At 46.2% G+C, this 22,374-nt stretch overlaps 1 protein-coding gene across 1 annotated transcript in view; it reads right to left on the reverse strand.

The window, feature by feature from the left end:
- The window catches only part of TTC6 (tetratricopeptide repeat domain 6), a 1,171,050-nt gene extending 1,160,148 nt beyond the window's left edge, over positions 1-10,902 (reverse strand). The window contains exon 1 of the mRNA XM_069638410.1: positions 10,731-10,902. Coding sequence (XP_069494511.1) covers positions 10,731-10,886 — 156 coding nt within the window. The 5' untranslated portion in view covers positions 10,887-10,902. The remainder of the gene's footprint in view (positions 1-10,730) is intronic.
- Between the last annotated feature and the right edge of the window lie 11,472 nt (positions 10,903-22,374).

Raw genomic sequence — 22,374 nt, forward strand, 5'->3', positions numbered from 1 at the left:
AGGAGAGACCAAAGCCTCAAGAACCTTTGGTCTCTCCTATTCACTTTTAGGCAGCTCTGTGGCACATCTGTGAGAGGATCACTTTTAGGCACCTGTGGGACATCGGTGGAAGGATCACTTTTAGGTACCTGTGGCACATCTGTGGGAGAATCACTTTTAGGCAGCTCTGTGGCACATCTGTGTGAGGATCACTTTTAGGCAGCTCTGTGGCACATCTGTGTGAGGATTACTTTTAGGCAGCTCTGTGGCACATCTGTGGGAGGATCACTTTTAGGCAGCTCTGTGTCACATCTGTGGGAGGATCACTGTTAGGCAGCTCTATGTCACATCTGTGGGGGGATCACTTTTAGGCAGCTCTGTGGCACATCTGTGGGAGGATCACTTTTAGGCAGCTCTGTGGCACATCTGTGGGAGGCTGCACATTAGCAGTATTTGAGACATATAAATCATAACATTATCTGGAGATGAAGTATGGGGCTGTGGTTAATGAAACCCATTGCTGGACATAAAAAATACGTTCAATAGCTCTCAATTGGTCTCCGCTGGACACACTGGCCATGTCCCTGCACCGAGAGGTAAGTGACGCCCCTGTCTTTTTCTCCTGCCTGTCCCAGGAAGCCTAGTATTAAAAAGACTCTAGGCCAGGAAATGGGTGAATCACAAGGATACGACCCCACCATCACAGTCCACCTGCTCTGGTGGGGCGCGCTAAGCAACCTGCAAATAAAAAGTGTTTATTTGCAAATTGGGAGTGTTTCCTGCCCTCCCAATCTGCTCATATAAAACACTACCATTCCCACAATTCCCCCTGGTCCTGTTATGATAATAATCCCAGTCATTCACGTTTACCCAAATCCCTAGGACGAAGAATATCATTCCTCACGATACCCCCCTCGCCACCCTTTACCGACACAAACGCTTTCTACCAACAGGAAAGACAACAGACTAACACTAAAGCTTTTTACCTGACATGTCCCAACCCAAGGGTCAGGTAAAGTCAAGCAATTGACCAGAGCCACTCACACCTGACAGCCCTTTTCTTTCCCCACAGGGATAAAAGGTGGAGCACGACAGAACAATACAAGGTGGCCAGACCGCATGACGACTGAGCTATCCAAGTACAGCAGTTCAAGAGGAGGAGAAAGGAAGCAAGAACCGAAAGGGTGACAAAGAGTGAAGCGACCTTGCCCTTTCCGACCCAAGCCTGCAAAGCCTCAGTGGAAGAATTCGTAAGACTGCAAACAATAGCCAGCGTATGTTTATGCAGATGTCAACGGTAGACGGGGCCCTCCTTCGCTGATAAACAAGCCAGGGAGAGACGGCTGCCACCATGGTACCGTCCTTGACTCCATAGACAAGAAAGGCCAAGCAGTGAGTTGAAGGGAGAGCCGATAAGAAACCAAACTGTGTAGAACAAAAGTAGCAAACGGCTAATTGAAGAAAAATACAAAGAACTGTTACTACGAGAGGGGAAAACCAGCTGCAGAGGAGTTTGGCACCATGGAGGTGCTCTCTCTTGAGAATCTCTGGCCGATTAACCTATTGTTGAAACTACCGTTACCAGTAAGCCTTGGGAACGGGGCCAGGAAGGGGTCAAAATGATAATGCAGGGGTCTAGCAAAATCCTCTATACAGTCAAATGTTTTTGACCGGCAGAAGATTGTAACGCAAAGGGAAGTGAATCCTTTTTGTGGCTCTGAGCCCAGAAGAGAGGATACAAGGGTGAAAATTCATCACCTAACATGCCTACAGAAGGAACAGTTTCTTTGTTAGTTTGACCAGATCAGGCAATTTGTGGTAAGAGACTGTTTGTAAAAAAGAGACTTTACCACCAAAAGCTCGAGAGTGTTCTATCCTCCGGAGTCCCTCCTTGTCCCGTGCTCAAAACGTGGGGAAGGGAGACACCGGCTACACATCCTGACTTATCATTTGTGAGGACTTCTTTCTTTCTTGTGAACCTTATCCCACACTCTTTGGTATTTAGTTGTAAGGATTAGCAATAGGTGTTTCTTAGTATAGGCCCTTTTATTTGACAAGATGCCACTGGGACTGCCCTATTTTTCATTTGATGGCCGTAGCTTGCTTAGAATAGGCATTTTTCCAACCTGCAAATCCATTTTAATAAACACCATTGAACTGTGATCACTCGTGTCTGTCTATACTGTTGCCATCATGAGTTCCTTACAACAGGGAAAGTCCTTATTGGACTCTGCCCAGGCTCGCCCACCTAGGCGGAGTCAGCATACAGCCGACACACTCCAAGATGAGCCCCAGCTGATTAGGACGTTTTCCGGCTGGGGCTCCGGATAAGTCCTTCTTTCTCCGCTCTCCACGCTTGGCCCCGGAGTGAGCAGACTACTGGCAGGCACCCCGGGGGTGCTGGCACTCGCGCCAGTGCTGCAGGGCTTTTCTTTTCTTCATCACCCACCCCACCTGGCCCTAGGCTGCTCCGCGCAAGCGGCCTGGGACTTTTTATGACTCTGGTGCATCTGAATAGCCCCCCATCGGCCTGTAACCACCAGGCCACTCTCCGGTCTGGGCTGCTGCGCCCATCCAGTCCGGGCCAGGGTGTTATTTTCACCCGGGCCGCTCTGCACATGCGGCCCGGGACTTCCTCTTCTTCTGGCCTGCTCGGGATAGCCACTGTGCGGGCCATTGCCTCCCAGGCCAAGCTTTCGCTCTTGGTCCGCCCTGCACATGCGGCCCAGGACTTCCTCTTCTTCTGGCCTGCCTGGGTTAACCACCGGGCGGGCCATTGCCTCCCAGGCCACGTTTTTGCTCTCGGTCCGCCCCGCACATGCGGCCCCAGGCATTTTCATTTACCCAGGCCTCTACTTGCAGGTGGCCTGGGCTGTTTCCTCTACTCTGCCGGGCTGCAGCTGACAGACGCAGCCCGGCTCAGCAAGTTTAGAGAGCCCTGGGGGGCCGCTTGAGGCAGCGACCCCCCCAGGCAGCATGAATCTTTTTTCCTTTCTTTCTGTTCTCTGTCCTGCTTTCTTGTCTATCTCTTTCCACTCCCTCCTTCAACTGTCACTTTTCAACAGTTCTTTTCCTTCTCCCAGATGAGTCCTGTCCATGTATCTGTTGGTTGGTAGAGGAGACCTGCCATTGTCCTCCTGTCTCCAGTGTTCCATGTGTCCCCCATGGTGGGGAACATGGTACAGTCAGGTAAGTCAGTCTATGTAAAACACATACACATTTATTAAAAGCTTTAACCAAACACCTAATGTGTCTTTATTTATATACCTCCATAACCCTCCATCTTTTAGGGCCCCTTTGGGGCTAGCGGGGGGTCACATAAGAGTATAAAGAACATGTGGACAGACACACTCCTTCAAGGCCAGCCCCATCCCAGTTCATGCCAAAGAAAATCAATCAGGAGTAAGGGGCTGTAAGTCTAGTTGGGGCTACTAAGTCGCCATGGGTCGACCACATATGTTTCGCATTGAATACATTGAGAATTATTGGGAAACCCTTGATGCCCTCACCTGCGAGTGGTACTAACGTGTGCTCTCTAGAGGAAGGTGGAGCTGGAACAGATATGAAATAGTACATGTTGATCATAATTCCCAGGCTGACTTCATATCCCACCAAGGCTGGGAGTTCTCACCTTGGAACGTACCATTTGTCCAACAGAGATTAGGGGTGCAATTCCTCCATTTGCAGCTCTGATAACATGGTGATGAAACACAAGCCCCCTTTCATTTGCTTTGTCCTTTATGTAATGACATTAAGAGCAAATGGCAAATAGGGGGATCTCTGTATATTCCTTGGGTGCCTTTACCTAGAGTTAGGGAGTGTTCAAGAGGCTGCTTCTCACCTGTACCCCTAAGCCAAATAAGTAGCATTCATAATGAATGTAGTTTCCAGCACGCTAGATTCCTTTGCAATGTGGATCTAGAAATAATGATAGCAATGGCCATTGCTGCATGGCTCAGCTTATCATAGGGAATAACACTCATCATTCACAAATAGGCGCCTAACATAAGATAATCTAATGACAATCTGTGACTAGGCTTCTTGCTCTCAATTCGCTGAAAGGTGAAGTGGGGGTGCACCTCATGTGCCTCCTGGTATATTGGACACCAAAGCACAGGCAGCCATCAGTAGTAGGTGTCTCTGAAATTGAAAGGCAAGCAATCTCTATGTCTGCAGGAAAGGAATCCTCGTATCTTGGAGACTTGAAGCATCTCGTGTGTGGGGAAAACCCTTCTCTTTTGTCATATCCCCCCATGGGCTAGGAGATGATTTCTTCTAATGTTGGGGTTATTATCTTTTTCAGAAAAAGATCCATAAAATACAATTTAAAATGAACAATTGCTACAACTGTTCAAAAATGTATTGCCAATAAAAATAATAATTAAAGATTAAAAACAGTGAATAAACATAATTACTATTGAACACATTTGAAGTAAACACATTCTCCTCCTGTTCCATGCCCTAAAAAGAAAATCTGACACACTATGTGCAACCACGGACAGGTCCATAGCATCAACAATCGTCCGAACATTAAAAAGTTTAAACAGGGTAAAGAGCCACGAACAGTGGATCTCTTTCAGCTGAGGACACCAAAACATAATATGAAACACATCCTCAAATGAGGTCTTACACACTGAGCATCATTTGCTGTTAGCAGCAATAGCATTTCTTGTAAAACTCATTGGGGTTAAAATTCAAAAACAGAATTTTATATATAAGATCCTCTCTGTTGGTGCAATGAGCCAAGTAAGGTCCTTTTGGACCTCCTATATTGGATATTAAGTGGTTGCTTATAAGTTCTATCCAATAGGTGCCCTAGAGCCCAGTCCCAGTACGCTTTCTTTACGGGGTTAATAAGACAATCTACAATTCCTCGGGGATGTCCCTTAAATGGCCCACCCCCATCTTTCTTAGTGTATATTTTACATGCTTAAACCATGGCCAGTTGTATTGCTGTTTCCCTTTAATAAGTCGAGCATAGCACCATTGTATGCTGTCAATTCTTCATTTGACCATAGTTTGAGCCATGGGAGTACTGGTTTAATCCCGATAGTATATTCCACTCCCAGTACACCTAGATCAAAATTAAGAACAATATTTGGAGTTGCCTGGAGTTAGGAGAACAATCTCTTGTCACTAATAACAAGGTGTTCAATACTTGAATGGCCCCAGAGTTATGCTCCATAAAGGGCAGGTGATTGAGCCCGGCACTATCAACTTCAGGAGATTTGCCATCTCCCTCCCAAGTTTCATAGTTAAGTGTGGCTCCTGAGCAACGCTTTGATATGAGATCAGATTTACATAGCTGGTTACCCCAAGATAATCAAAATATGTGACTTGCTCTAGCAATGTGCCATTTAATGTAATACTCATTTGTGGCTGGATTTTCCAGGTAATAGTCATAACTTTGGTTTTATTTTCATTGATTATCAATTCATTGGAAGTACAAAGATTTATGAATATATTAAATGCTTTCCTTAAACCAAAAATCGAAGTTGACAAAAGAACAGCATTGTCGGAAAAAAGAAGAATGCTTTGTTTTTGGCAGTCTAAGATTGGGGCCTCTGCTGGGGATGTTAACAATGTTTGGGTAATATAATTGATACAATAGTGGGGCCATGACTCAACCACGTTGCACTCCTTCGCTTACTGGGAAGGTGTGTGTGTTTGTCCCGCTGGTCCCCATCCTACAGACACCACATTCTCCTTGTAGTAGCTCCGGCCGGGTGCTGTTAACAATGACCATTTCTTACAATGAAATAAAAGGCCATAGGAAAACACCAAGTGCTTGGTAGTTTGGTGGGAGAGGGCCGCCTTTGCTGGATTGTGGGCTTGGGTGATGGGTGCAGGTAAATATCCTCTTCTTCTGATGAAGGAAAGAAGTTACCGTTGCCCTCACTTGGGGGAGGCCCTTGGTGGGCAGTGGGCTGCCGGAATAACAAACCTCAGATCCGAACGGTGGGGGGCATCATCCAGATCTAAGGCACATTAGCAACCCCCTGCTGAAGTAGTATCACCATCCTGAAGATCTCCCGAGGGCGAAACACATCCAAACCTGCCAGGTCATGGCTACACAAAGAAGCGCCTTTCCTGACCTGCACATAGCCCCCTCACTATGGCTCCGATCCACAACAGATGGCAAATACCTGAAGGGAGATTCAGTGGTAGTTATTGGAGGAAAAGGAGGAAAAGACAGAGGAAATCCTCAGCTCAACACAGAGTACCCAACTATTCTATTGAATTGTCTTCCAAAACTCCACAAACAAGGCTACCTTGCATCAACTGGAGTAGGGTTCCCTGAGCATCAACTGGAGTAGTGTTCCCTGGGCATCAATTGGAGTAGTGTTCCCTGGGCATCAATTGGAGTAGTGTTCCCTGGGCATCAACTGGAGTAGTGTTCCCGGGGCATCAGACCATCAGTTCCTGGACTTGTCTCCTGAGAATGCTTTGCTAATCCTCTCTATTGTAGACACTTATCCTTCAGGAAACATCTGCAGACATCAGTAGGCTATGAAGTTAATTATTCATTTCACGTTACGTGAAGCAGCTACAGCTGCATCATCCTCCTCTGCCAACCAACTTCTTTTCTCTCAGGACACTCTACTCTAGAGTCCATACCAACGCCATGGAAACAAGATCACAACACTCTGTCACTTTTTGGTTTGGGAGACTCTCCCAGCATCTAGGAACCTCCACAACCCTTGAAAAGCTTCCCCTCTTCCCCCCTGTAGCATGTCGAGATGGGAGGGTGTTAGGGTTGTTTGGTGACTGACAAAAGGGACTTGGCCACGGTGTTATTGTTCTCTTTGACCTGCTCCTTGTCTCTTGTGGAGTGAAAGAGTTGTGTTCCATCAAATAGTAAGAAGCACACGTTTTCCTGAGCCTCGGGGGTGACCTTTCAACTCTTCAGCCAGGCCCGCTTTGTTCATGTCCACATCAAGATACAACCCTTTTGCAGTATTTCCACGTGGCCTACTGCAGAGTCTAGAACTTGTAGAGCCACTTTCTTGGTGTCTGGCAAACGGATAAAAAGCAGCTCCTATACGTTGTGTGGTGTTAATGACTGGTGGTACTGTAGAGGGGATGTGATGTGGATTCCAACTTACACATGTTTTGGTTATGTGGGAAAGTTCAACTGTTTTGGGCTGGGGTTTTCCAACATATGGACTCAGTCTTAGGTTTCTCTCTACCCCAGCTACAGCTGGCTGTTGTGTTGGGTTTATTTCCCTCCAATACTGGGTTGTCTGTCAGTAAGATCTTCAGGGCTTACAGAGCTCCCTGGTGGCTAAGAAACACATCTTGAATTTCTGGAAGGGTGACACTAGCCTCTCTGTTGATGATTGGCCACTCGGTTTGTTGCTCCTGTCTAGGCGAGAGAGTGTCTTTCCATGCGAAAGAACAACATCACATATACAATGAAATTTGGAGTGCTTCTCTATGTCTAACTGCGCTATTGACTTCCCTCTTTTTTGTCTGCTATCTTTTTAATGTATTTGATTGCTTTGTTGTTCTAATGTATATATGTACCTATTTGTTTGCGATGTCTGTAATTTAATTTGCTGCTTCCTTTGTGTTCCTTTATCATTACAGTAATACATTTCTTTTTTTTTAAAGTTGATCTATTTGTCAGGTGGTAGGTCACCTCCAAATTCTGTGAAGTCTTTCCACAAATGGATAATATTTGAATGTATCTGTCACATTTTTTCCAAACTCGTCTTCTCCTTTCTTGAGAGTACCTTCCTTGTGGCAGAGGTCATGACAATATGGCTGACTGCGTTGGAGGATTGTAACTCGGACACAGCTATTCTTGTGGTGGAGCCCTGAACTTGGTGGCCAGACTCTTGTTAATAGGGGCCACTGAGTGAGGGGTGTCTGAAATCCAAATGAGTTCGGGCTCCTTAAGAGCGTCTGGGTCTTGGCGGTTATCCAGATGTCTCCTGTTTTCCCAGAACCACTGATGCTGAATTCCCCGTTTCGGCAGCTTGTAGCCCCGGAGTAGAGAGGATGAAGTACTCCAACTCTCCCAGGATACACTCATGGTATCCCTTGATAGAGGATGGAAATGTGTCCTCACCGAGGACATCATAATCTCTGTGTGGCTTGTCTTCTGGTGCCACAACGCCCCATGTACTGAGCTTTAGGAAATGGGAACCTCAATGACTATGTAGTCTTGATTGGCTGATCCTTACGCTTCAGCAGTTCCTGTGGCTGCGGGACCATTGAACGAGGAGGAGGTGGAGGAGAAGGAAGATGGGTGGTGGGTGAAGTGGCATAGGAGGAGGCAGATTTGGAGAGGTCACTGATAGTAGTAGCAGAGGTAAAGATGGAGAAAGCATGATGTCCAAAATTATATCTTTTACGGATTTCATTAACAGGGCCATTGTAAATTGCCTGAATATTTGGATGGTTGCCTCTTCGATTCAGGTGATCTGGCCCAACTGCAGGGGTTGAGCCACAGTTGAGATCTGTGTACCGATGGCTCAGGGATCCAGTACAGCCATGAGACTGGGATTTGATGAGCGGGAAAAACATGTTTGCAACGTTGTCAAGCGTCACATTACCTCTGCCAAGCCGAAGCTCTGGTGCAGTAATAGAGCCCAATCCTGACAGAGAAATGTCTGCATTCAACCCTTTGACACTAGGGTTTCTCTCAAAGCAGTCGACGACAGAGATGTCTTCAATTAAACCACTTACTTGGCCTACTTGAACCCTCCGCCATCTTTCGATCCAGACATGCAGCAAGCTGGAGTCAAAAGATGAATGCTCAGCCTCAAGAGGGGACCCTTATAGCTTAGCTTGCTTTAAGGGGTCGGGGTGTGCATAGTCAAACTCAAGTGAGCTCTTGTGACCTGGCATAGTTGTGCATGATAGCGCAGCGGTGGTGCTGCTACCACCCCATATCACTGCTAGTGGCCTCAGGGAGAACCTGTCACTCTTCAAAACAGGCTTAATGTACAACCCTTTGCTCGCCCTTGAGAGCGAGTCCGGGTGTATGTTGGGTTTCAAGAAGTTTGCCTAAACCCTCAATCAGAAGGCTGCCACTGAGCTGGGGGTCGCAAGGCGCTCCTTCCTTGAAGCAGAGATAGAGGGCTCGTGCTTCAAGGAGGGCTCTTTTGCTGATGGGAATCTCTTCTTTTCTCAGTCAGCTCCTTGGCATCAAGTGCCACCCTGGCAGCCAGACAACATGGTGAAGCAAGTCACCCTGCACCGGGGTGTTCAGGACTGGTCATCAATGCCTGGATTGCATAGCAAGGTGCTCCCTAAGAGCCAGCAGCCCAAGAAATATCCCAGTCATGCAGGTGCAAGCTCTAAAGGAAGCTGCTCACACAGAGAATAGGGGTGCACAAAAGTAGACATGGGGGTTCTAGGTCTATGCTCTGTACCCCCTGAGAGTCTGGACCTACGTCATACCATAGTGGAGATAGGCGTAACACAAGCTCACTGGAATAATGACAAGAGTTTTGGAGAGTACAGGAAGGTTCTGGGCACCTTCAAGTCCGAATGTCTACTGACCATGACACTGGCATTGAAACATAAGGAACCAAAGGTGCCAGTGCTATGTGAGGCATAGGGCTGAATTCTGAAGAGTGTATAAGGATGAACAATCATGCGGGTTCAAAGAGGGATATGATATGATATGGCATTTATAACGGACCTGTACACAAGTGTTTCAAGGCACGACGATTCAAGGGAGGGGAAACAAAGGAAGGACAAAAAAACAGCGATCTTACTAGGCCAAGTGACATTGAGATCACCCAAGTGCAGGGAAGAGGGAGGGGAAAAGTGCCAGGGGAAAGGGAGGAGGGGCAGTGATGTGCATGGAATCAAAACAATGAACAAGAAGTGCAGCCAGCAGGTGGCAAGTGCAAGGGTAATTGCAGACAGCAGGTGTCCAAAAGTGCAAGTAGCAGGACTGTAGGGGTACAGATACAAACCCAAGTGCAAGGGTTGCCGGGAGGCAGTGCAGGTGTGCAACTGGCCGGGCAGGGACCTGGGCCTGAAATCAGAGGGTAGCCAGGTGACCAGTGCATTATACAACAGGAAATCAGCAGGGGAGAGGAAGCGAGAAGGCAGAAGCAAAGAGGAAGGTCTTGAGGTGCTTCTGAAGCTGGAGATTGTTCTCCTCAAGTTTCAGGGAGGCAGGGAGGCTGTTCTGGAGGGAGGACCCAGCCAAAGAAAGACATCTACCACCAACTCGTTGCTTGGAGAAGCGACTACCCTGAGGGAGTTGGAGGTGGAGGAGCGAAGAGCTCGAGTAGGAAGGTATTTACGAAGAGAGAGTTGGTGAATGTTAAGATCATATCTGCAGGAGCCGCAGCAAGTTATTTGGACCGGTACGAACTCTAGACGTCACTAGAACTACACTCAGAACGAGCTTCACAATCCCGAGGCTGGTACCCTAGTACAGTGGGTCAGGAGAAGCATGCTAGGGACCTGCACGCAGGAATGAATGATCGTGGGTAGCCAGGCCCATCAATTACATGATGATGTGGAGGCAGAAAGGCCTTCCCAGCCTACACAGGCTGCATGCAAGTAGGTGCCCTTGGTGCAGTCCTGACTAGCTTCACAGTGTGTGTATTGCGTAGATCTGCTGTCTGTGTGCTGGGCCATGGTTTATCACAGTTTCGTGCGTCAGTGACTGTATAGATGGTGTGTAGTCCCTGGTTACGCCTCCTAAAAGGCTGAGGCAAGTGTGAAGACCTTCTAACCCCTTCCACATTTCCCCTCTGAGGTGAATAGGTAGTTCTTACCTCCAGCGGTAACTCCACGATGTCCTGCGCCTCTTGTCTACTCATCACATCCGCTAACATATGAGAGGTGTCCGGTTCGGATTCACTTGACACAGGACTTCCTTTAGGAACCTTCAATGTGGACACACATTCTCTTACTTCCACTGGCGCGGTCATGGATCCTGGGCCATTGTCTGACGTTAAGACCACAACTGGCTCAGGAACCTGAAAACAACAAATCCACAATCAAAAGCGACGTCATACTGGTGTTAATTCCTGGCAGAATATTGTGTTCAGCAGCAGACGAGGCAGCAAGCCCTTTCTCTTGAAAACCAAACACCAAATCACAGGCTACATGAGAAGCAGTGGTTGGAAGACAAATAGGTTTCAAACATAGACAGAGCGCTTGAGTGGAGGAAACCACCCCACGTGCGCATCTGGCCCCTACCTTCTGGGGACCAGCAGCAACTAGAGACTACAGGGGGAGGTGTGCAGCTTCAGTGAAGGTGCATATGCACCTGGTGGACTGCATTATCCTAAATACATTGAAATCTTATTTTCCAATTCGTTTGTGAAGGATACTAAACAGACTGCGGACGATTTTAGTCTAGGGACAGTGCTGTGTGTTTGTGTGAGTCTGCATGCATTTGCCTGTGTGTTTGTGTATGTATTTATGATGGTAGGTATGTGTGTTTGTTAGTGCATGCAAGTATGTGTGGGTTTATGTGTGTGTGAATGTTTGTGGGTGTGTGAGAGAGAGATTCTCAAGCATCACTCCACAACCTAATTTGTAATGAGCGAGAACTAACTCAAAGCAGTTTCCACTTTGTGAATATGTCGGAACTCTCCGTTCCCACTGGGTGCAGGGCCCAAAGAGACCCATCAAAAAAGCATGCTTTGAAAGATCATGCCAGACTCTGCCCGCTGAGGCGGTACTGGGTATCGGGGCAACTGGGTAATAAATAAACTGAACTGGAGGAAAGCACATATTGATAACTAACTGTGAAGTACTAGAAAACATCTGACCACAACAGTAAAACAGGTGGGGTTTCAAAAAACACCTCTTTTTTTACTGCCCACCAGATTATGGGATTGGAGGTACTTACCTCATGTGGTATCCCCTGAGGTGAAATAATGCATGCAAACAACTCCAAGAGGTAGAGGTAAACATTCTAAAATGGTCTGCAAAGATTGACAATGTTTAAAACTGTATTTAGGGGAAGCACAAGTGCATCCCTTCACTATCTATGAAAAGAAATCAGCATGTGGTCCCTCAAAAGGGGTGGAAAAGCAGGCATCGCTTATGCCATTGACTCACCCCGACCCCCTTTACCCTGTAACGCAGACAAGGGTTCAAATGACCCTTCTCTGTATTATAAATAACTGCACAGACACTGTACCATCTGATAACTGTGGGCCCCGGGGGCATTACCTTATGCGGTAAAGGACTGCATTCTCTGGGCTTATTATAACATTGCATAATAACAGCCTAACGTATGCACTATTCTGCATATCACTAAACGACACAATATTAAAAAGGCGTATGAAAATGAACCTATTTTTAATGTGTACTCGATGTGCTTTCACGTCAACTACACATTTAAAAAACAAACACATTAATGTGGTAATTTAAGGCAGTGCATGGCTTAGAGACTAAATATTAGAAACATTATTCTTTATTTGTGTGTGTATATATGATGCCATCCAGCAGAGCTCTGTCACTTTACCAGTCTAGATTGTACATAAATGCCCGTTGCCAAACAATCCACTAACACTTTCCCTGATGCCCAGTTGGCCCATAGTGCCAATGTATGCTTCCCAACTTGCCACATCATGAGTGCTAGTATTTCATTGGGCTCCACGTCATGGTCAGGCTTTACGTCATCTGCCAGCAGGCTTTACCTTCTGTGCCCAGAGCGACCAACACTCCTGATGGTGGCCCAGGGCCTCGGCGGTTAGTGAACACAGCGGCAAATCAACCGCTCTAGAGGCAGTGTCTGCTCCTGGCTGCCAGGCTGCTTGCAGTGGGGTGAACTGCTCGGTGCAGCACTGCTCCGACATCCGTTGCACACAGGACACACACAGGACCTTCTTTCTGGCACACACATGCTACTTTCCACATCACTGGGACAGTGAGACGTTGGCACTGGTCTTACTCCTTATTCCACTGTTTGTAGCACTAGTGAAAGGATTACCAATATGGATAAACAATGGAGAGCAGCTGTTGTTGGAGAAATCCAGCCTGTGAGATCAAACTAAAAAGACACAGCAGAGATCCTATGCACGCAGTATAAGGCTTGGGCCTCCACAGGTTGAGAAAGCTGTCCAGATATGGATGGGTGAAATTGCTGGGTTCTGCACTGCACAGCAGAATGGTGGAGTGGGAGAAAACTCTGCCCTCAGCGCCACTCTGCTGTGGTATGGAATTCAGGCTTCTTATCACCCTCAGCCACTAGGAATAGGTGGAATTCTACCCAAATTATTGAGTGCAAATTCCAGCAGCACTACGCTCGCAAACACGCGATCACAGGCGATTAGGCGAGCTGTGGAGATCCATAAGGTGGGGGGGGTGTCTTGGCAGAAGGTGATGTGCGTAGGGCCTGTGATTGGTATACTTTGCAAATCCACTTTCCGTAATCAGCTTTTTCTCAGACCTCTCGCCTCTTCTCTTTCCAAGATGGTGGAGAGGTATCAGGTGAGCGTTAAGAGTTATGATATCATCACTAAGGAGAGAGTGGTACGGCGTGAATGTTCTCAAAAGACTTTCAGTAAAATCAACTCACAAGTCAGACCTGTTGACCTGGTTCTCTGTAGCTCAGCTTTTAGGCCCAAGGGCGGGATATTTGAAGTATGGAAAGGAGTTCGTGAGTTAAGAATAACCCGTGAAGTTTTGGATTACTGGCTGCTGGTTTAAACTACTCATGAACTTGGGTACAGAGGTTGATTGTTCTCTTGCTCGGAGAGCAGGATTCCAGTTTTGTTCTGTAGTAGCAGAAGTGCACGTTCGCCGAACGGGTTCTGTAGACTGATATGATAACACTGATCCTGTAGGTCGCTGTTCCGATTCACAAATCGCTTGATGTGCTTTCTTTCCACCCTGAAGTAAACTGCACTGAGAATGGGCGAGCATGGCTTGAGCAGACGTTGGGGGGGATGCGAGAGTTATTGTGCTGCTGCATACTGGGACCTTCTGTGCTCTCTCCCCACCTGTCGCTTCACCCTGGCGTGGTGCTGTTCGTTGCGGTGCCAATATCTTGGAAACGTACATCCTAGGGCCTGGACCTCCAGTTTTGTTCCTCATGATCGGACCACACATTATGCGACCTCAATGATGTTTCACTGATTTCAGGCAACTGTCTCATGTGTGAAAGTGCTGTAATCCAGGGAAAGGGGTGGGGTGTCCAAATGTCATGTAGCTGGTAATGTCTAGAGGTTTGTAACAGGTAACTATGCACAATTTGGTGCAGATTGGGGAAACACTGTGGAATTGTATAAGGAACAATGCTTCACCAAGCCAAAACCCCACAAACAAATGTTGCCTTTTGCTGAAATTCAGGGAAGGGGTGGGGTGCCCAAATGTCATGCAGCCAGTAATGTCCGGAGGGTCCACACAGGTAAATATGCAAAATTTGGTGCAGATTGGTGGAACTGTGGAATTGTATAAGGAACAACGCTTCACTGCAAACCCTCTGTCAGGTCTAGCAGGTAGTCAGTGGTGATTCATAGAGTGGGAGGATGTTATTTTTTTTATCAAGGAGAAGTTTCAAGTGTTAGAGGGACTTTTATTTCTTTCATTCACCATTATAGTAATGATAGGTTCCCCAAGCCAAGATGGTGGAGTAGACGGCTGATTTGATTGGTTGAGAGAACAATAGCCTGAAGTGCCTTGCAAAAACTCAAGTTCTATAACTGCCTTTCATCCATAGACATTTCTTGACAGGTTGTGTGTTTATTAAGCTCCTTAACTTAGGCCCAATTCAGAGTCCAGAGTTTCAAGAACAGAAGTCAGAAATCAACTACAGTTGAAGACATTCGTATAATAAGAAGGCCACAGGTTGGAGCGCAGCAATTCGAGAGACTATGTTGAGTTTTCAAAATTAAAATTAAAGTGTAAATAGTTAATGCAGCAGTGTTCAGAGAAAACGTACATTTTTATGTCAAGAAAAGAAAAGCTTTGCCTGTTTGAGTACCAAGTGATGCCTGTGGGTTTATGTAATGCTCCAGCAGCATTTCAGTTTTGTATTAATGAAGTGCTGCGGGAGTTCCTGGACATCTTTGTAGTGGTGTACATAGACGACATTCTAATATGTTCTAAAGATCTACAGCAACATGAAGAACATGTTTGAAAGGTTCTACAAAGGCTGAGAGAAAATAAGTTATTTGCAAAGTTGGAGAAAAGCCAATTTCACACAGAGGAAGTTGAGGTTTGGGGATTTGTTATTTCTCCCAACGGATTGGAAATGGATATGCGGAAATGTAAAGGCAGTGGACGAGGGGCCGTCAGCCGTCTGTGTGAAGGATGTTCAAAGCTTCCTTGGCTTTGCACATTTTTATAGAAGATTTATCAAAGATTTCTCTCAGATTGGTATGCCCATTTCTAAACTCCTCAAGAAGGGAGTTAAGTTTGATTGGACTTTAGAGGCAGAGCAGGCTTTTCAGAAATTAAAGATGAGTTTTACTTCAGGGCAGGGCCAATACTTTTACATCCTGATCCGCTACAACCTTTTTTTGTGGAGGCCGACACATCCAACTTAGCTATAGGGGAGGTTCTTTCTCAAAGACATCCGGAGACTGGTCAACTACATCCTGTGGCCTATTTGTCTAAAAAATGACTCCCGGCAGAGATGAATTATACAATTACAGATCGGGAACTTTTAGACACTTGAAAGGCATTTCAAGAATGGAGGCGCTATCTGTTGGGAGCCAAGTTCACAGTCACGGTATTAACCAACCATAGGAATTTGCTCTTCTTGAAGTCTGCCAGAACATTATCTCCTCGACAACTACGATGGTCCTTGTTCTTCTCGGATTCTAACTTTGTTATTACTTTTAAACCTGGTTGTCTGAATGGAAAGGCAGATGCCTTTTCTAGACAATTCTCAGGTTGTGAAAAGGAGTCAAGGTACAACCCAGAACCAGTGATTGCTGAGGAAAGGTTTATTTTAACTGCCAACCTGGAGGAGGATTTGTTTTATAAGAGAATTTTGAAGGAGATACCAGGGGAGGAAATTCAATCCTGGGTTAAGATGAATCCAGAATGATGAATAATCAATGACCTTCCGTATATGAACTCCAGGATATATTTATCCAATAAGGAGCTTTGAGAGGAGATCTCAAAGGAATATCAATGTTGGCAGGGCATCCTGGGATTCGGAAAACATTAGAATTTGTGGGAAGGATATTTTGGTGGGCGAGTGTGAGACAGCACACCCAGAACTTTGTTAAAACTTGTGAAGTGTGTGCCTGACCAAAGTCTGATGGGGGGAACTCTTCTGGTTTACTCAATCCTTTACCCGTGCCTGTACATGATTTCCATGGATTATATATTGGATCTTCAGAGAGATCAAGATTGTACTTCTGTGTTGGTGGTAGTAGACTTGTTAACTAAGGCAGGACACTTCATTCATATGAAGGGAGAAATCCCAGCAAAGAATCTAGCAAATAATGTTTTGCAAGGAGGGGTGCAATTACATGGTTTGCATACCTTGATTGTGTCTGATTGTGGGCCGCAGTTTAGCTCTAAGTTTTGGCAGGCTTTCTTCAAGGAATTAGGAATTAAGGTGCAGCTCTCTTCAGGCTATCACCCACAGACGAATGGGCAGACAGAACGGGTGAATCAGGAATTAGAGAAATATTTGAGATGTTGCCTACAGGAAAAGAAGAGCTCGGTAGATTTGCTGTGGTTGGCGGAATTTAGTTACTACAACTCGGTTGAGTACTAAGCACTTCACTAATTGTTCCCCTTTCTTCAGTAATTATGGTTATCATCCCAGGTTTTTAAAGAAAGTGGTGCCATTAGAGTATTCTAACCCTGAGGTGGAGGATAGATTAAATTACATAAGAGATGGGTTGGCAGAAGCAACTATTTTTCTTCAAAAGACTAAACTAAAGTACAAGGCTTTCGCTGATAGACACTGTCAGAGTGGTCCTCATTATCAAGTTGGGCAGAAGGTTTGGTTGTCTACAAAAAAACTTATATTTGAAGGAAGAACACAATTTAGCCCACGGTTTATCGGTCCATTTCATATAGAGAAAATCATTAACCCAGTTGCAGTCAGGCTAAAGTTACCCTTTAATATTAAGAGTCACTCAACCTTTCACGTAAGTTGGGTTAAACCTTGTGTAGAGGGAACTCGACTGTGTAAACTACCACCAGCTATAGTTACAGAGAATAATGGGGAAGAATTTGAAGTTAAAGGCATTCTGGATTCGAGAGTAGTTAGAGGAAACCTTCAGTACCCGGTTCATTGGAAAGGCTTTGGCCCAGAGGAAAGGTCCTGGGAAAACGCTGTAGATGTGCATGCACCCCACTATGTTGGGAAGTTTCATAAAAGATACCCAACTAAGCCAGGCCCTAGGACAGAGCTTTGTGGGGGTGGGGGGCTACTGCCAGGTTTAGCAGTTGGCCAGCGGTGATTCATAGAGTGTGAGGATGTTTTTTATCAAGGAGAAGTGTCAGGTGTTAGAGGGACTTTTATGTCTTTCCTTCCCCATTATAGTAATGATAGGTTCCCCAAGCCAAGATGTTGGCATAAAGGGCTGATTTGATTGGTTGAAAGAACAATAGCCTGAAGTGCCTTGCATGAACTCAGAGTTCTACAACTGCCTTTCATCCATAGACATTTCTTGACAGGTTGTGAATTTATTAAGGTCCTTAACTTAGGCCCAATTCAGAGTCCAGAGTTTCAACAACAGAAGTAAGAAATCAACTACAGTTGAAGACGTTTGAGTAATAAGAAGGTCACAGATGGGAGGGCAGCAATTTGAGAGACTATGTTGAGTTTTCAAAATGAATACTAAAGTGTAAATAGTTAATGCAGCAGTGTTCAGGGGAAAGGTACATTTTTATGTCAAGAAAAGAAAAGCTTTGTTGCGGTAGTCAGCGGAATTGTGTTTACCTTTAAAACTGTGCTTTAAGATCATAAAGCTTTCAAGTGTTAAGTAGAAGCCATGAAAGCGAGCGTGTGAACGACTGCACAAAGTAGAGACAGCGCTTATTCAACTAGAAAAAGCGTAGGAAGGAAGACCAGAGTTAATCGTCACCTTTGCGCGTGAATAAAGGAATCGCTCGGCAGCCAGCGATGGTTCCCCAGAAAGTAGAGTGATTGAGGGATTTCCAGCGCACTAGTCGGATCGGCAGAGGCATTTCGTTCTATGGCCAGGAATCACATCCTTGAATTTCCAAGGAGATAGAAATAGGACTGCGCATTCCACCCTAATAGTTTTCAATGAAGGACATTTCCCATGCGCAACAGAGGAAATCTTCAATTCAACTCGCGTGACCGACTAAGTCCACAGTAAGCACAGTGGGAGCCGAACCTTATAGGAAGACTAAATAAATATTCTGGAACAAGCATTCTCCAAGCAGTTTGAAGAAAAGTGTACTCTTACAGCAAAAGAAGAAGGAAGCTTACTAAAATTATACAATAAAAACTGTGTAAAATAGTTTTTAGTACAGGAGCTACTTCAAAGACAGAAGTGAGTGCAAAACCCTTGATTTTCAACACCTCTTGGCAAATAGGAGAGGCAAGACAGGTAACAAAGAAACCCTAAGTATAAAGTGATAATTTATATACTCTGAACAGAATTTTGAGTAATCAGGTGTATTGGTATCTGCAGGAGCCAGACGTGTCTGAAGTTTGCTATTTTATCCGCTATCCCTTTCCCTTTCCTGGAGTTCTTGACTCAGCCGTTATCCAGGGGTTGAGCAGAGAACATCTGGAGAGGGTCTGTGGGATGAGCGTCAGCTCCTGCAGATTCCGGCAAGCCTATCATGACAACCAGAAACAAATGTGGACTTTTGAAAGGGGTGGGGTGTCCAAATGTCATGTAGCCAGTAATGTCCAGAGGGTCCTAAAAGGCAACTATGCAAATTGTGGTGCAGATTAGTGAAACCGTGTGGAATTGTATAAGGAACAACGTTTCGCCACAATTCCCACCACAAACACATTTATAAATAGCGAAAGATACGCATTAAGTCAGTGATGAAAGTCTCCTCTTAGCTCTGGAGAGAATAAAATACTTAGGAGAGAATTAGGTTACATGTGATTTTATCAAATGAGAAACACAAAGAATACATTTCGAACAAACATAAAAATAAAAAATAAATAACGAATTGCGTTTTTCATTGTTTTTTGGGAGGTAGCTCCACCAAACCCCACTTTAAAAATAGTACCTGTTCCCTATCCCTTAAACCACTTTCCCATTGCCAACAGCAGGGCAGCAGGCTGCAGGCAGGCAGTTGGCCTGGGCTGCATAAGGCCTTGACAAGCCACAAGATCGATCTATTGACTGTCAGGTAAGAAGCAGCAAGCAAGACGCTGCACGTTGCGACGTTATCATCACTATCATTGAAGGAACTGCATCTCGAGTCTTGAGATGGTGTGATCGAGTAAACAACTCCCCTGCCTGACTCTGAACATGCGCGTTCTTTATTATGTCCCCTTAGTACACCGAAGAAAGTGCCCCATTAGCCGATGATTAGGATATTAGAACTAGCGACCCTTGCGCCTGTGGCATGCAAAGCTGTGATGTCATTATGAACTGCACTTTATAGCTGTATTATTTTACACTTGGTTCCTGATGCATTTAGTAATGTACAGTTCTGCTATTCACCTGTGCAGTTTTAAGGCGATGCGCCTGCACGGATATACACGAAGCATTCTTGCTACCTACCAGGTGAGGAGGCTCTGGGGGGAATGCTGCCAGTAGGGTAAGGGGGCCTGTTATCCTCCACTGGCCCGGTCTAAGAATCCCCTGCCTTGCAGCGCTCATACAGTGCACGCCTTGATCACAGTGTCAGTCTTGCAGAGAGCGTGCACTTTTTCCAGCTTGGGCACCTTGCTCATCGAATGCACTTTGCAAAGGGTGTGCCTTTGGTGGCCAGTGTACATTTTGTGCAGTATGCTTGTTGCGAAGACGTGCTTTTTGCGCAATATACACATGTGTGCCCAATGTACATTTGTGCAGTGTGCCTCGTGGGCAGACTGTCAGTCTTGAACAGTGTATGAGCTTTGAAGCGAGTGTGTGCTTTGTGCATAGCGTATATTCTGCAAAGAGCACATGCCAATGTGCAGAGCCTGCGTTTTGTGCATGATGCAGTTTGTGAATAGTGTGCATTGTACGCAGTGTGAGTTTTATGCTGAAGTGTGGTCTCGACATGGGAGAGGGTAGGCGGAGGCATAGTGCAACGTGTGACAAGTGTTGCGGCCGGGCCATTGCAATAGTCTAAGTGACTAGTAACTAAGGGCCCAAATCATGGAATGTTTTGCCGGTTCAAAATGGCTTTGCACTGTGACTTTGCACTGCCGACACAAACCCTGATTCATTGAACTGTGCAAAGTGTATTTTTCCAGTGCAAAGCCACTTTGAATCGTGAAAAAAAAATCCCTATATCGGGCCCTAAGGCTCCTCTTATAACTTTGCACTTGCACAGGGGACATGAATGGGCACATCCTCTGTATAGAATGGTGAACATGGGCGCAGGAATGGTAAACAGATGCACGTGAATGTAGTGGGACACAGCTGCGCTCACTTCCATCCCTGGTGTAGTGCATACATGGCTTCTGTTTCCATAGTGTGCATCTTTCACAGAGCGGCCATATTGGGCATCGGATGCACTTTGCACAGAGTGACTTCATTCTGCCCATGAGTATCACTGACTTGCAGCTGCTTCCTTGCACCTGATCCACAAAGGTTAACACTGAAGTAAATCTGGACATGCCGGAGCATCTCTGAGATGCTCACGTGCAAATGTGAGTCTCAAAGATTTGCACAAGAGCAGCACAGGGATGCTATAGACATCTCCAGATGTGCACCTGTTTCAGGTATAAAGCAACGGAACACATATTCTCTCATCTGCCCCAGTTCAGATCTTTGCAAATCGGGCCCAGTGTGCACTTTGTGCATAGTGTACCTTTTGCGCAGTGAGCCATGCGCAGAATATGCTCTGCAAAGTGTGTCCATTTTCTGCATAACGCAGTGTGCATATTGCACAGAGCGTACTCCTTACTGCATTTGGCTTGTGCTGATAGGGTGTTGATGTGCCCGGAGTTTGTGCGCATTGCGCTGAATGCAGCAGTGGGAAGATTTGTTGTTATCCTGCAAACATGAGTGGTGCAAGAGGGATTTCCATATATGTTTCCGCAGCTGTGGGTAATCCTGCTAGCAAATATAAACTTAGCTTTGATGAAGGCTTTGTAAAATGTCCAAGAGGTCGAAAGCTCATAATGAGGGGTGAGTTTGTTTTGCAGGTGTTAATAAGTGATACAGGGTGAGGTCCGAGGGGGAAATGGGGGTCAGGTGGTTGATTGCTTGAAAGGACCACATAGAGATGACCTTGGCGCTCGGCCTGGTGGAGGAGCGACAGATGGCAAGTCTGACGCTGCCTCGGCACCCCACACCGCATTGTTCTATGGTTGTCACATTGTCCAGCAACTCTGAGCTGGAAGCCCCCCTGCTCGCACGCCCTCCCCTCACTGCTGTCGCGGGGGCAGGGCTTAAAACTGGAGGTACGTGAAGGGGAGGGCTGAGAAGTCATGGGCACCGTTGGTTAATAGTGGGGTGGACTGGCTTATAGGGAACTCTGGCGATGTCTGTGTAGGCCTCTGCTCCCTGAGCAGAGGTGGACTGGCCTATAGGGAACTCTGGAGATTACCCGCTAGGCCGCTGCACCCTGGCCAGGGGTGGGCTGGCGTATAGGGAACTCTGGAGATTTCCCAGTAGGCCTCTGAACCCCGGGCATCTTTTGTGTGGTATTTCCAAATGTTCTCATAGGAAAAGGCTTTGGCTTGCTGAAAATGTCTAATATGGGGCCACTTTGAAAATTATTTCCAGGGCCTCTTTTGGTTCCCAGTCCACCCCTGCCTACTCCCCTTGGATCCTCTATGCAGGTGGCCAGGGAACAGACATCGCTTTTGGATCCTGACCCTGGGGGTGGACAAGCGAGGGGGAGGGTCACCTGGGTGGGGGCGGGGGGTGGATCTTTGGAGATTGGGAGTGGGGTGTCATGTCCAGGACCAGAGGCAGAAGGGTATAAGTTGTGTGTGTTTGGGTCTTTTTATTATTATTTCTCAGTATTTATTCTGACCTTGGTTTAGGCCTTGACTCTTGTGCTCAGAGCAGGGAAGCTTCCCCAAGCCAAGATGGAGGAAGATAACCAACATGCTGATTGGCTACAGTGATAACAAAGACACTTTGACCAACACTCTAAACTGCCTTTCATTAGTTTTACCCAAGTGGCAGGTCATGTTTTCTGAGCTCCCTTTAATGTGGGCCCTAGAAACCCCAGCAGCAGGTTTTGTCTGTTTCTACTTTTGGAAGAATGATGGGACTGAATCACGGGTCAGGAGAGCAGTGAACGAGAAAGCAGCTTCAGCTAAAGAAGGCAGCGGCTAAGTTCCCTTTTGCTCCTGCTATCTTATTTGAGATATTACGTGGTTGAAAT

The sequence above is a fragment of the Ambystoma mexicanum genome, chromosome 14 (genome assembly GCF_040938575.1).
Source record: "Ambystoma mexicanum isolate Mex_15411 chromosome 14, UKY_AmexF1_1, whole genome shotgun sequence".
NCBI classification, from domain to species: Eukaryota; Metazoa; Chordata; class Amphibia; order Caudata; family Ambystomatidae; genus Ambystoma; species Ambystoma mexicanum.